At 57.2% G+C, this 13,846-nt stretch overlaps 2 protein-coding genes across 2 annotated transcripts; both read left to right on the top strand.

Annotated features, from left to right (window-relative positions):
- Positions 1-384: 384 nt before the first annotated feature.
- PRSS22 (serine protease 22) lies at positions 385-5,539 on the top strand. The gene is made up of 6 exons (XM_010376122.2): positions 385-533; positions 1,307-1,333; positions 1,917-2,088; positions 2,317-2,594; positions 4,246-4,403; positions 4,954-5,539. The coding sequence occupies exons 1-6, from the start codon at positions 452-454 to the stop codon at positions 5,155-5,157; spliced, it is 921 nt and encodes a 306-aa protein (XP_010374424.1). The 5' UTR covers positions 385-451; the 3' UTR covers positions 5,158-5,539.
- A 5,709-nt stretch (positions 5,540-11,248) lies between these two features.
- LOC104672343 (serine protease 30-like) lies at positions 11,249-13,324 on the top strand. The gene is made up of 6 exons (XM_010376126.2): positions 11,249-11,300; positions 11,381-11,407; positions 11,631-11,796; positions 11,880-12,148; positions 12,651-12,811; positions 13,028-13,324. The coding sequence occupies exons 1-6, from the start codon at positions 11,249-11,251 to the stop codon at positions 13,322-13,324; spliced, it is 972 nt and encodes a 323-aa protein (XP_010374428.1).
- The last annotated feature ends 522 nt before the right edge of the window (positions 13,325-13,846 follow it).

The raw sequence follows: 13,846 nt of genomic DNA, 5'->3' as shown, positions 1-13,846 counted from the left end.
CCTCGGGCACCCCCTAGATCCCTAAGGCCCTAGCACCCCCAACACTCAGTACCCCAGACTTCAAGCACTCCAAACCCAGGCCCTCCCCAGCCCGGAACCCCTTTCAGTGCCCTGGGACCTTTCTCCGCCCCTGGACAGTCAATCTCGGGGACTACTGGGCCGAGCCCCCTCCCCTGCCTTTCCGGAGGCCACATCCTGGACCCACAGCTGGAGCCTGGGGTCTCAACTAGAGCCCCCCCAGGGCCCTGTAGCGGCGAGTTTCCTCCCCGCAGCCCCGCCCCCTGCCCATGACCCACAGCCGGAGTGGCCGCGGGAGCCACCTCGGGACTGGTCTGACGGCATTCCGCCTCCCGGGATAAAACCTGGGGCGACCTGCAGGGAATCTACACACCCTGACCCGCATCGCCCTGGATCTCTCCAGCCTGCTGCCCGCTCCCCCGCCCCACCAGCCATGGTGGTTTCTGGAGACCCCGCATCCCTGGGTGGGGGCTGTCTTGGCACCTTCACCTCCCTGCTGCTGCTGGCGTGGACAGGTACGTCCGGAGGCTGCTCCTCCCTCCCACCTCCTCCCTCCCTCCCTCCCTCTCTCCCTCCCTCCCTCTCTCCCTCCCCGCCTTGCCTCTCTCATCTCCTTTCTGCTTCTGCTCTCTGTTTATCTCTGGCTCCTTAACTGCTCTCTGCCTCGGTTTCTTCTACGGCTGTGAGGATTAAACAGAAAACGCAGCAAGTACGCAGCGCGCCTCTGTCTCCGGTTACTGTCGGCGTCGCCATCGCCTCCTCCCTCTCGCCTCCGTGTTCTCCCATCTCCTCGTCCTCCGCGGCTTGCCTCTGGGGCAGCACCGTTTTGTTTTGTTCCTGCGGCAGGAGGTCAGGGGAGGGCACCAGTGGCAGCAGCGTCCAGGCCCCAGGGGCTCAGGCCTGTGCCTCCCTCGGAGGAGCTGGTCCTGGTCCTCGGTAGGCAGGCTGGACGGGAAGCTGCGGGAGGGCAGGCTCACAGCTGTGCAGCCAGGGACTGGCCAGGCCCCAGGAAATGCCCCGCAGGGAGGGGCCCTGGGGGTGAGAGACTTGAGGGGCTCCCTGGGCACTGGAGGGCTAGGGGTTCCTCACCACCAGGTACTCAGGGGGACCCCTCCTCACTCGGCACTGGGGGACCCTCCTCACTGGGTGCTGGGAACCCTCCTTACTGGGCACTGGGATCCCTTCTTACTGGGTGTTGGCGGCTCTTCCTCACTGGGCACTGAGGGCCCCTCACCACTGGGTCCTGGGGCCCCTCACTGGCCTAACTGTTTCCTTCTCTTGCCCTCAGCCACCCTCAGTGCCGCCAGGATACCTGGTGAGTGGAGCTGGCAGCTCTGACGGGAGGGAGAGGGTAGGAGGCCCAAGCGCAGGCAGTATTTATGTGTCCCTCCCCTGGGCACGGGTCAGAAAGGGGCTGGAGTGAGAAGGGGAGAGAGCCCAAGGGGAAGGGAGGCAGGAAGGAGACACCAACGCAAGGAGAAAGGCTTGAGAGGTGCCAGAGCCAGAGGAGAGAGAGAGCCAGGAAGGTGAACAGAGTGGAAAGCAGGGTAAGGAAAGGCGGTGGGAGAGACCAGGTGCAGCTGACAGAGAGGGAGTGGGAGGGCCAGGGTCGAGGGAGGACCAGCAGAGAGTGAGGATGGAGGGAGGGAAGGGACTAGGAGGTGGGTGGAGCTTGGGGTGTGGGTTGGGTTGGGGTACAGGTGGAGCTTAGGGTGTGGGTAGAGCTTGGGGTGTGGGTGGAGCTTGGAGTGCAGGTAGAACTTGGGATGTGGGTGGAGCTTGGGGGCATGAATGGAGCTTGGGCTGTGGGCAGAGCTTGGGGTGCAGGCCTAGGGATTGGGATTCTGAGGGTGGGTTGTAGGAAGTTGGAGATAACAAAACTTGACCGTCCCCTCCAGTTCCCCCAGCCTGTGGGAAGCCCCAGCAGCTGAACCGGGTTGTGGGCGGCGAGGACAGCACTGACAGCGAGTGGCCCTGGGTCGTGAGCATCCAGAAGAATGGGACCCACCACTGCGCCGGCTCCCTGCTCACCAGCCACTGGGTGATCACTGCTGCCCACTGTTTCAAGGAGTATGTACAGCCAGCCTGGGACATTTGATTCTCAAGGTCCTGGGCTTTGTGTCCCAGGTCCTGAGCTCCCTTCACGGGCTCTGCTTCTGGACCTCTGTTCAATCTTGGTGCCCCTCGATTCTACCTAGAAGCCTCTCCTGCCTTCAGGCATCTTCACATCCCTGCTGTTCCCCCAGGTACCTCCTCCCAGACCCTCCTGGCTGATCCTCATCTTCCCTTTCCTTCCAGCAACCTGAACAAGCCATCCCTGTTCTCTGTGCTGCTGGGAGCCTGGCAGCTAGGGAATCCTGGCTCTCGGTCCCAGAAGGTGGGTGTTGCCTGGGTGCAGCCCCACCCTATGTATTCCTGGAAGGAGGGTGCCCGTGCGGACATTGCCCTGGTGCGTCTGGAGTGCTCCATACAGTTCTCGGAGCGGGTCCTGCCCATCTGCCTGCCTGATGCCTCTATCCACCTCCCTCCAAACACCCACTGCTGGATCTCAGGCTGGGGGAGCATCCAAGATGGAGGTGCGGCTTCTTTCTCTCCAAGGTGGTTGGGGGTGGATGGGGACAGAGGATGGCAGACACTTAGGGACACAGACACCATGAGCAACAAAAGGTGGAGGCCAGAGGCACAGCATGACACAGATGGAAGAAAAGATGGGTTGCAATCCAGAAGAAACCTCGTTGGGCAATTTCAGGCCATTTCTCTTTTCTTTTCTTTCTCCTTCTTCTTCTTCCTCCTCTTTCTCATCTTCCTCCTCCTCCCCCTCCTCTTCCTTCTTCCTCTTCCTCTCCCTCTCCTTCTTCTTCTTCTTTTTCTTCTTCTTCCTCTTTTTTTTTTTTTTTCTTTGAGATAGGGTCTTACTGTGTCACCCAGGCTGGGGTGCAGTGGTGTGATCATAACTCACTGCAGCCTTTGCCTCCCAGGCTCAAGTGACCCTCCCACCTCAGTCTCCCAGGTAGCTGGGACTACAGGTGTGTGCCACCACACCTGGCTAATTTTTGTATTTTTTGTAGCGACAGGGTTTTTCCATGTTAGACAGGCTGGTCTTGAACTCTTGGGCTCAAGCAGTCCACCAGCCTCAGTCTCCTGAAGTGCTGGGATTACAGGTGTGAGCCACTGTGACCGGCCTCATTTCTACTTCAAAAGTATCTTTAGCTGTTTTGAGGCAACAGCCAGACCCATGAAGCTATTCAATTCATCGATATAGGAATGGCTGAAAGGAGGTGTGTGTGGGACTAAGCTGAATACAGGATGAATATAAAAACAGGTCTGATTCCAGAGTGGGAACAGGCACCCCCTGGTGGCAGCATGCCATAATTGCAGGCAAAATTCTCAGGAGAAAATGCAGCCTCCTTAATTGTAAAATACAATTTTCAAACCACCTCTGGAGGTTTGGAAAACATCATCTCGAAACTCAAACTAGATTACATAAAGCAAGAGGCAGGGAAGCAGCAAGAGAAAGGGAGATGACAGATCGACAGGCAGGTGGATGATAGAGACTGGGCCAAGGAAAAGAAACATACAGGCAGAAATGAGGATACAATGAAGACCTGGAAGAGAGAGTTTGAGAGAGAGAGAGACTAAGTAAGAACAAAGTGTAAGACAGATGAAAATTTAACCAGATTCCAGAATAATTAAGAGAAATGACACTAGCTCAGGTGTATGGGGATCCCACTGACTCTGAGGTTTCAACCTCCCCATAATCTCTGTAGGGGCTTCTTCAAGAGCTAGAATCGCGGACTTTCAGTCCACAATCTGCAGACCACAGTCTGTAGACCAGCTGCAGGCAAGGTGTGGGGATCCCTCAGGTCCTGGTAATTTTCAGCATTGATTAGACATTTATTGAACACTTCCTCTATAGCAGTCCCAGTGCTGGATGAAGTAATGCAGTGTCTGAGACAGGAAAGGCTCTAACCATCTGTGGATATCAGAAAATTTATTAAAGAGGCAGGCAGGGTCTTAGGTTTCACATTCATGTTCTGATTCAGCAGGGCCAGAGGTGGAGACCTGGAATTTCGATTTTCTGAAGGCATCTTGGGAGAGCCTGGTAGAGCTAATCTGTTAGCCTTTGAGCACCGCTGCTGAGAGGAATGGTGATCAGGGCGGATAGTCCTTTGAGGAGGCAACGAGGAGGGGAGACCCCAAGCCTGATTCTGTCCTCCTTCCTCTCAGTGCCCTTGCCCCACCCTCAGACCCTGCAGAAGCTGAAGGTTCCTATCATCGACTCGGAAGTCTGCAGCCGCCTGTACTGGCGGGGAGCAGGACAGGAAGCCATCACTGAGGACATGCTGTGTGCTGGCTACTTGGAGGGGGAGCGGGATGCTTGTTTGGTGAGCCCCCCTCGAACCCCCAATCCCTGGCCAGGAGGGCCTCGAGAAGGAGCCAGCATCAGCCCTGTCCCCACTGAGCATCACCACCTCTCCCTGGCCTCCTCCCCAGAACTGGCTGTGCCTGACAGCCTCCGGTCCCCATAGAACCAGCCTCAGCCTGGATCAGCCACTCACTTATTTGTTCAGACATTAAACTGGGCATCCAGCTGCACCACCTCGCCCTCCGGGAGCTTGCATTCCCTTCAGGGGGTTTCCCACGCCTCAGTACCTAGAGCCAGCTCTAGCTCTGGGACTGTCTGAAAGACAGTCAGATAGTGCAGCAGCAGCACCCGGGCCTGGATGTCTTAAGGCCTGGCCGTCTTAAGGCCTGGCTGCAGCTCCTACTCTGTCGCCAGGCACTTCTCACCTGGGTGGAGCTCAGGTCCTGTCTCCCCCAGGAAGGAGAAATGGGCTCCCGGGAAGGGGCTCATCTGCTCCCTGACAGGGCACGGGCCCTGGATTCTGCCACCCCCTGTGCACGGGGGTTCCTAACCTCGCCTCCTCTCTGCAGGGCGACTCCGGGGGCCCCCTCATGTGCCAGGTGGACGGCGCCTGGCTGCTGGCCGGCATCATCAGCTGGGGCGAGGGCTGTGCCGAGCGCAACAGGCCCGGGGTCTACATCAGCCTCTCTGCGCACCGCTCCTGGGTGGAGAAGATCGTGCAAGGGGTGCAGCTCCGTGGGCGCGCTCAGGAGAGTGGGGCCCTCACGGCATAGAGCCCGGGCTCTGGGGCAGCCGCGCGCTCCTAGGGCGCAGTGGGTCGCGGGGCTCGGATCTGAAAGATGGCCAAATCCAGATCTGGATTTGGATCTGCGACGGCCTCGGGCGGATTCCCCCGCTGTAAATAGGTCCAACTACCTCTGGGGGCCCGAAAGGCTGCTGCGGAAAGGAGGCCCCTCCCCGCCCCCCGCCCCCCGCCCACCACGAAGGCCTTAAGCCCCGCCTCCAAGGCCTCAGGCCCCGCCCCATGACTTCCGGTCCCGCCCCAGGCCCCAGCGCTTTTGTGTTTATAAAAGTTAATGATTTTTACAGCTATTTGTAACCCTGCCCACCTATCTTATTTATTCCTCCAATTTCAATAAATTATTTATTCTGCAATGTCTGTTTTTTCCCATGCCTGGGGACACTGGAAAGCAAGGGTCCAGAGGGGGTTAAGGTAGGGGGTTGGATGTTGGCCTGGCCAGAGACTGTGCCATCCTGTCCACCTGGGGCTCACGCTGACCCCTGCTTCCACCTAGGGTTCAGCCTCCTGACCCCTGACCTTTGCAGCCCTGGGCCACCCTTCCTTTTATCCCTCTCCCAACCAGGGCAGGGCAGCCGATGGAGAGGGGGCAGAGTCTAGAGGCCTGGGAGACCCAGCTTTGCCGCTTCAGGAAGGGGAAGAGAGGGATTGGGAACCCCCAAACTGTGCGTTGGATTCCAAAACAGGCTGGTGAGGAGAAACCCAGCCCCATGGGAGTGGGGTGCTACCTCTCCACCCCTGGCCAAGTCCCCCCTTCTGCTTTCCCCACCACAGGCCTCAGGGGCCTCAGGATGGCAGAGCTGAGGGTGGTGGTGGAGGGAGGCGCCCAGGTGAGCCCCATCAGAGCCCCGTCTCCATGGGCTGGCTGCTGGGTCGTCATCCCCAGGAGCCGATTCGTCGAGCAACTCACTGCGAACCTCTAAACTCCCCACTTTGGAAGAAGCAGCGGACAGTGGCAGGGCAGGCCTCTGGTTCTGTGGGCATCAGGAGTTGAGTCACCCCACCTGTTCCCATGGGAGGTGGGAGTTTGGTCCCAAGCCAAGAGGAGGGGTCTGTCTGGCTTCCTGCCTGCTTAGGGATGCAGACTAATACTCTGTTTCCCCACAGCCACTCATTTGCAACCCATTCTGGCTTCCTGGACCCAGGGTCCTCATCCCAGCTTGCCTGGGTTCAGGCCTTCCGCAGCATCCCTGTAACAAGTGGTTATGTGGTTAGAGGGCTGTGCTGCTGGCTTTGGTGAGTATGTGATCCTCTTAGTAGCCAATACAGAAGACATTCACCCAAAGCGAAGTCAAGAAAACAACCAGGTCCAATTGTGCTGAAGAATGAGACACTATGACTCCACCATGAAATGTCTCCGTCCAGAAGTGATCAAGGACACGGCCAAGTTTGGAGAAGGCAACACAGTTTTAGTTTTTTGTTCTGTTTTGTTTGGAGTCCTTTTTTGGAAGTGCAATTCTAAAATATTTGTGCATACTGTTTTGATTGCCTTATTTATTTATTTTTTTTCGAGGCAGGGCTTGCTTTGTTGCCCAGGCTGGAGTGCAGTGGTGTTACCCTGGCTTACTGCAGCCTCTACCTCCCAGGCTCAAGTGATCCTCCCACCTCAGCCTCCCAAGTAGCTGGACTGCAGGCCTGAGCCACCATGCCAGGCTAATTTTTAAATTTTTTTTTTTTTTTTTTTTTTTTTGAGGCGGAGTCTCGCTCTGTCGCCCGGACTGGAGTGCAGTGGCCGGATCTCAGCTCACTGCAAGCTCCGCCTCCCGGGTTTACGCCATTCTCCTGCCTCAGCCTCCCTAATAGCTGGGACTACAGGCGCCCGCCACCTCGCCCGGCTAGTTTTTGTATTTTTAGTAGCGACGGGGTTTCACCGTGTTAGCCAGGATGGTCTCGATCTCCTGACCTCGTGATCCGCCCGTCTCGGCCTCCCAAAGTGCTGGGATTACAGGCTTGAGCCACCGCGCCCGGCCTAATTTTTAAATTTTTTATAGGGACAGGGTTTCTCCATGTTGCCCAGGCTGGTCTCCAACTCCTGGCTTCAAGCAAACCACCCGCCTTGGCCTCCCAAAGTGCTAGGGTTACAGATGTGAGTCACTGGCCCAGCCTGATTACCTTTATATGATTATCAGATCACAGTAAATGCTATGGGGTTGTTTTTATTAAAACAACCAACCAACCAACCAACCAGAACTGCCCTGCTGTTTGTCAGAGTGACCGGCCCAGGGAGTGCTGGGGTGACTCAGGTGTCCCAGGTAGCAGAGCCAACCCCCACGGCCCCTCCATTTGTGACCTGGTCCCCTCTTGATGTCACCCTATGCTCTGGGTTCCCTTACCTCCTCTGTGGGCTTTAGCCCCTCCCCTCTCCAGTCCTCATTTGCTGGCCTCTCTCCTTCACTCAACCTCTGCCCCTGCTCCTGGATTGCCCCCTTCTGTCTCTGAGTGACCCCTCCCTCGTTTCCCCACTTCCTTCCCCTGCTCCTGTCCTGGAGTCTCTCCCTTCAGTGTCTCCTTCGACCCCGCCAGCTCTGCCCCCCTTCTCTGTGCCTCCAGACCAGCCCTCTCCTGCCCCTCGTCTTCCTCTTTTTCCTCTCCTTTCCTCTCCCTGCTCCTGTCCTATTTCTCCTCGTCAGCTCCCGCTCTCTGACCCTCAGTTTCGTGGGTGCATGTCCCTTTACCTCCACAGGCCCTGGTGCACGTGCATCTACTCTGCATCTACTCCCTCTAATAGGGTCCTGACAGAAGCCTCTGAGAATGTAGCCCCTAGAGTGGGGGCAGAGAAGCCGCCCCGTAAACGGCAGGGTTCACCAGGGAGGGTGGAGATTTCTCTGAGTTGGGAGGTCACCTCCAGGCAGCCTTGAGTTTAAGGGAGCCTCTCATGCCTTCCTTAGTGGCTCCATGGGATCCCAGGGCCCTGAGGGACAGGCTCGGGGTGGAGTGGGAAGACAGCTCTGGCTCTGTAGTGCAACAGGACTTCCAACGATGTCCTCTCCAAACCAGGGTGGGGTTCCAGGAGGTGGGTACAGTCTCTCCAGCCCCTGTCGGGCTCAGGCAGCACGTGCAGCTCCCTCTCCTTGGGGACCCTTCCCTTGGGGGTCCTGCCAGCTCACAGTGTGTGCACCCTACTCAGAGTCAGGCCAGCCCATGTCCCCAAACTTTGCTGGACATGCTGAGTCTATGGCTCACAAAACAGCCCCCTTCTCCCCGGTTGGAGCCTGGCCCAGGAACAAGTCCCACATGTGAACCATGCTGGGTGGGAGGACCTTGCTACCTCTGCCCCACCAGCATCACCTGTCTCTAGGGACTGCAGAGACCCGTAAGCCTGGCTGTCTCCTCAAGAGGGAATCCCACATGTTCCAGTTGTACTGGGCCCCCGTGGCTGGCTACATGCCCATCCTAGACTCCTGGGCAGATGTCTCTGGCTCCTTTTTCACCTCTCCGATAGAACAGCCTTTTGCAGAGCTCTCTCTACCTCCCTAAGAGCACCGATGGGGACCATCTGACCTCTGTGACAAATGTCATTACAGCACGAACTGCCTTAGCTGCAGGCTGTGAAGTCTGGCTACTCCTTCCTCAAATCATGAGCTCTTGAGGGAACTTTCTCCTATGCGTGGGACCTCCTAACTCTTCTCCACTTTGCATCCGAAGCAAGCATTTAAAAGCACATGCTTAAACACATGACTTCCCTCCATGGCAGGCTCCTTTGCTTGGCTAAGCCAACCCCTCCTGCAACACTTCTGTTTGCTTCTTCCATCTGGAAGAGCTAAAAATGTTCATTGTCTCCTGCATGGTCACATGTGCCTGTGGGACTAAGTGTTGGCCAATGAGATGGGTGGCTTCTTAGGAAGACTGTTTTTCCCTGATAAAAGGAACATATTCAGCTGGTGTCATCCTTTCTCTCCTTCCTCTTTCTTCTAGTACTGAATGCACATGCATTGCCCAGATTTCAGCAGCCATTTATGACCATAAGGCTACAACCTGACCTGCTAGTGACAGCAAACCACGATTCAACAGCTATGGGTGTGATGGCGAGGTCAAGATGCTGCCCTAGCTCTACACAGCCTGCCTCCTCCAGGCTTCTTGTTTTGTTTGTTCCAGCGGGGATGTTGCCCTGATGCTGCTGGGCTTCCCCTTGCAGGCCTCTGATTTTTCCAGAAAAGTCTATCAGGGGGTACACACCAGTTAACTGTCTCCTGGTGATGGAAGCAGCTGTTGAGGATTATTCCCTAGACCAATTAATCCATTAGATTGCAACATGGTGATATTCCTGGTCCAGTAGCAGGAATTCCTCCAAAAAGAGAAACTTTTCATCATCTATTTATTTTTGTTGCCCCTTTCATTCTATTTTTAAAAATGTTTATGTGTTGGCACCTATTTATCCTCAAAATAATGAACTGTTTCCTTAGCATACTCCAAAAATGATAAAGGAGGTCTTTTTTATAATATTATGAACTCACGGATATATATATATATATATATATATATATATATATTTTTTTTTTTTTTTTTTTTTTTTTTTTTTTGAGAAGGAGTCTCGTTCTGCTGCCCAGGCTGGAGTGTAGGCTCACTGCAGCCTCTGTCTCTGGGTTAAAGCGATTCTCCTGCCTCAGCCTCCTGAGTAGCTGGGATCACAGGTACCACCACCACGCCCAGCTAATCTTTGTATTTTTAGTAGAGATGGGGTTTCACCATGTTGGCTGGTCTCGAACTCCTGACCTCAGGTGATCTGCCCGCATCAGCCTCCCACAGTGCTGGGATCACAGGCGTGAGCCACCGTACCTGGCCTTATTTTACGTATTTAAATCAATCCAAGTTATTGCCCACAGTGATGCTCCAACCCTACCATCGTCGGTCAGTGGGAACGTCTTCTGGTTGGCTCCTGAGAAGGACCACTCACTTTCCAGATCCTCCAGGGCCTGAGGCCAGGCTGAGATGATGCTCACAGGACTCGCATACTGACCAGAACCCCGCCTGATCGCACGGGAAGTCCACCGGAAACCCTCTTGGAGCCCACTGGAAACCCTCTTGGAGCCCACCGGAAGTTTAGCGAAACACCCTCAACTTCTGGAAAAGCGCAGGAAGTTTGACGGAAAACCGCCGGAAACGGATGGAAAGGAGTCCCTGCGACCGCGTAACCTCCTGTGGCGCCCCCTGTTGGCAGAGTCGTAGCGAAGCCGAAATGAGGTCCGCGACGTGGCTGAGTGAGCATCCCGGCTCCCTGTGGATGGGTGGGCGTGGGGCTGAGAGGCGACAACAGTGGGGAGCTTCCTCAGCGATTCTGGGCTTCTCGGGTCAGGCCGACTTCAGTCTGGGCTGGAGGCCATGCACAACACCAAGCGCTGCCTCAGCTGCCTCGGTCCTCAGCTGCCTCGGGACTGGCTCCGCCTCTGCTCCTGATCCTGGGATGGGGGCCAAAGGTTTTGGGCAGTGGCGGCAGCAGGAGGAAGTGGTACCTGGAAAACGTGTCTCCTGATTCGACCCTTCCTGTCTGGAGGGCTGAACCCTGGCTGTGGTTTGTTCCCATAGCAACGAACAGGGCTCCCTGGGCACCAGCCCCTTAGATACGGTGTGCCCCGGGAGGGCGCTGCAGGAGCTACAGGTCCTTCTGATGGGAAGGGAGGCGGGAGGTGGGCTGGGGCAGCCCGACTGGCCTGCGTGGAGACACCAAACTTCCTAGTGGGGGACAGGGTGAAGAGGGTTGGTCCCCACCTCTGCCTTGAGCAGAGCTTCCAGTAGGCGAAGCAGTGGGGGTCTCCTGCCTGCCAGAAGGATGGGTGGGGCTTCCACATCTCAGCCCAGTAGGGTGGACTGACCAGTCCTCTGATCTCTGGCTCCTTGGAGGGACTGGCCTGAAGTGGGCCCTGGCATCCCCAGCCTCCTCTAAACCACCTCCCTGGAACATGCGGGACAGGAACCCAAGCGGCATCTGAGGAGGGCAGGTTCTGCCAGGCAAAGAGGGCTCCAGCGTGATTGCCACTGGTTAATGACCTGCCCCCACCGCCCCCCCCAACCTCTGGTGCTGTCCAAGGACTCTGACCCCAGTGCAGTGTCTGTAGGGAAGAGGAGCCATGGGGCTTCGGGCAGGCCCCACCCTGCTGCTGCTGCTGTGGCTGCTGCCAGGTGAGGGGTGCGCCTCTGTCTTCTCCTCCCTCCCACCCCCTGCCAGCCTGTGTGCTCCCCTTTGCTCTCTTGCTTTCCAGGGGCCCATGGGGATGTGCTGCCTTCAGGTACCGTAGACATCTCATCCCTGCACTCAGCCAACCCCTACTCCTGGCCAGGGAAGACTGGCCCCAGGGGACATGCAGAGGCCCTTGGCCCTGGGAGCCTCATCCCTGGACATCAAGGGCTGAGGGATGTCAGAAGGTGTTAGGGTAAAGAGTGAGAACGGTAGGGAGGGGCTTTCTGAGAGGGAAGAAAGCTGAGGTCTCCCACCTGCCCGTCCCTCTGCAGAATGCGGCCACTCCAAGGAGGCCGGGAGGATTGTGGGAGGCCAAGACACCCAGGAAGGACGCTGGCCGTGGCAGGTTGGACTGTGGTTGGCCTCAGTGGGCCACATATGTGGGGGCTCCCTCATCCACCCACGCTGGGTGCTCACGGCCGCCCACTGCTTCCTGAGGTGAGTGGCGCTGGGTGGGGGTGCTCCTCGCCCCTCCCCTCGGCGGCTGCCTGCAGCGGGCCATGTTTCCGTTCCCCTCTCAGGTCTGAGGATCCCAGGGTCTACCGTGTTAAAGTCGGAGGGCTGACACCCTCCCTTTCAGAGCCCCACTCGGCCTTGGTGACTGTGAAGAGGCTCCTGGTCCACTCCTCATACCGTGGGGCCACCACCAGCGGGGACATTGCCCTGATGGAGCTGGAATTCCCCTTGCAGGCCTCCCAGTTCAGCCCTGTCTGCCTCCCGGGACCCCAGACCCCCCTCGCCGTTGGGTCCCTGTGCTGGGTAACAGGCTGGGGGTCCACCCAGGAGAGAGGTAAGGGGAATATGCACTCACCAGCTCCCACTTCTAGCCAGGGAGGACCAGCCCAGGGACCACGCAGAGCCAGCCTGAGTGGTCTCCACAGACCTTGGTCTGCGTGTTTATCTTCTCTCCCCTCCCACCCCACCCTGAAGCTGGGAACACCTGGGGCCAGGAACCATACTGTCCAGACTGTGGGACTCCCCTTGACCAAGGTGACCACCATATTAGATTTTGGGGATCTTGAGCCAGTGTCCAGGATTGTGCCTGTGGTGGGATGAATAAGCCAAGGCTAAGAGGTTATGAGATTAGCCAGGGTCATGGGAGAGGATCTGGGCTTGAGCCCTGCTCCCTGACCCCACTGTCTCCTGATTTAGGAGTTGGGAAGGGCAGGGTGGGTGGGCAGAGAAGAGGTAGGAGGTGCAGGCTGCCACCAGCACAGGTGAGAGGGAAGAGGCTCACCTGATGGGGACGAGGCTCAAGGTGGGCTCAGGCTGGCCCCCCCCATCACATCCAGCCCTGGCGAGTGTCCTTCAGGAGGTGGCTGTGCCCCTCCTGGACTCGAACGCATGTGAGCTGATGTACCACCTCGGAGAGCCCAGCCTGGCTGGCCAGCGCCTCATCCAGGACGACATGCTCTGCGCTGGCTCTGTCCAGGGCAAGAAAGACTCCTGCCAGGTGACTGCAGCTCCTGGTCACCCCATCCAGAAGTGTGTGCTCTTTAGGCTCACCCTGTCCTGGGCTCTGTCCCCATGTTCCCCCCATCAGGGTCTCCAGAGGGACCAGAGTCCTTGCCTAGCTCCTTGGCCTCAGCAGCAGATTCTTGAAGGCACTTGGGGCCCAGGTGTCTCCCTCAATGCAGACCTCATGGGGCCCTCCCTCTCTCTCCCCCAGGGTGACTCTGGGGGGCCGCTGGTCTGCCCCATCAATGATACGTGGGTCCAGGCTGGCATTGTGAGCTGGGGATTCGGCTGTGCCCGGCCTTTCCGGCCTGGTGTCTACACCCAGGTGCTAAGCTACACAGACTGGATTCAGAGAACCCTGGCTGAACCTCACTCAGGCATGTCCGGGCCCCGCCCAGCTGCCCCCGGGTTCCTCTCAGGCATCTCTGGGTCCCACCCAGGCACCTCCAGGTCCCACCCAGTGCTGCTGCTTGAGCTGTTGACGGTACGCTTGCTTGGGTCCCTGTGAATCCTGAGTCATGGAGTCCAGGATCCCCCGTCTGGTAGGATTGATGGAATCTAATAATAAAAACTGTAGGTTTTTTTTTAATGTGTATTTTATGTCTTTGCTTTCCTAGTAATTAATTTTTATTCTTTACAAAAACATCTGGCTGTGGTAGGTTGGGAGAGCATGGTGCCTTCCCCGGACAGTGTCTGCGGGACATCTTCATCATTAGGGTCACGGTGTGCAGGCTTGCTCAGGACGGTCTTGGGCGATGCCTATCCTGTGTTGTTAGATAGGATCCCTGTCCCTCTCAAAAGTGTCCCAAAAGTGGGAGGAAGAGTTATGTAGTCACTGTGACTCAGCCAGTGCAAGAGCTGGAGTTCCTTGAAGCCCACGGATTTTCAGTCTCAGGCATTCTTGTGTAGTTGCCATGGCCACCAACTGTCCAATAATAGGCCTTGTTCTCCCAACTCCGGCCCACAGAGTGTCCATGCCCTCCCCCACTACCCTGCCCTCTGCTGACTGCAGCCAGTGGGGGCCCTGGGG

The sequence above is a fragment of the Rhinopithecus roxellana genome, chromosome 20 (assembly GCF_007565055.1).
Source record: "Rhinopithecus roxellana isolate Shanxi Qingling chromosome 20, ASM756505v1, whole genome shotgun sequence".
Lineage (NCBI taxonomy): Eukaryota > Metazoa > Chordata > Mammalia > Primates > Cercopithecidae > Rhinopithecus > Rhinopithecus roxellana.
Note: the sequence above shows the minus strand (reverse complement) of the source record. Positions and strands in the feature narration are given on the sequence as shown.

Bases quoted from the DNA above. Each gene is read 5' to 3' on its own strand.
- PRSS22 (XM_010376122.2), top strand. From the start codon at position 452: ATGGTGGTTTCTGGAGACCCCGCATCCCTGGGTGGGGGCTGTCTTGGC. The intron at 534-1,306 runs GTACGTCCGGAG...TCTTGCCCTCAG, and splicing joins GCTGCTGCTGGCGTGGACAG to CCACCCTCAGTGCCGCCAGG. The intron at 1,334-1,916 runs GTGAGTGGAGCT...CGTCCCCTCCAG, and splicing joins CAGTGCCGCCAGGATACCTG to TTCCCCCAGCCTGTGGGAAG.
- LOC104672343 (XM_010376126.2), top strand. From the start codon at position 11,249: ATGGGGCTTCGGGCAGGCCCCACCCTGCTGCTGCTGCTGTGGCTGCTG. The intron at 11,797-11,879 runs GTGAGTGGCGCT...TTCCCCTCTCAG, and splicing joins GCCGCCCACTGCTTCCTGAG to GTCTGAGGATCCCAGGGTCT. The intron at 12,812-13,027 runs GTGACTGCAGCT...TCTCTCCCCCAG, and splicing joins GCAAGAAAGACTCCTGCCAG to GGTGACTCTGGGGGGCCGCT.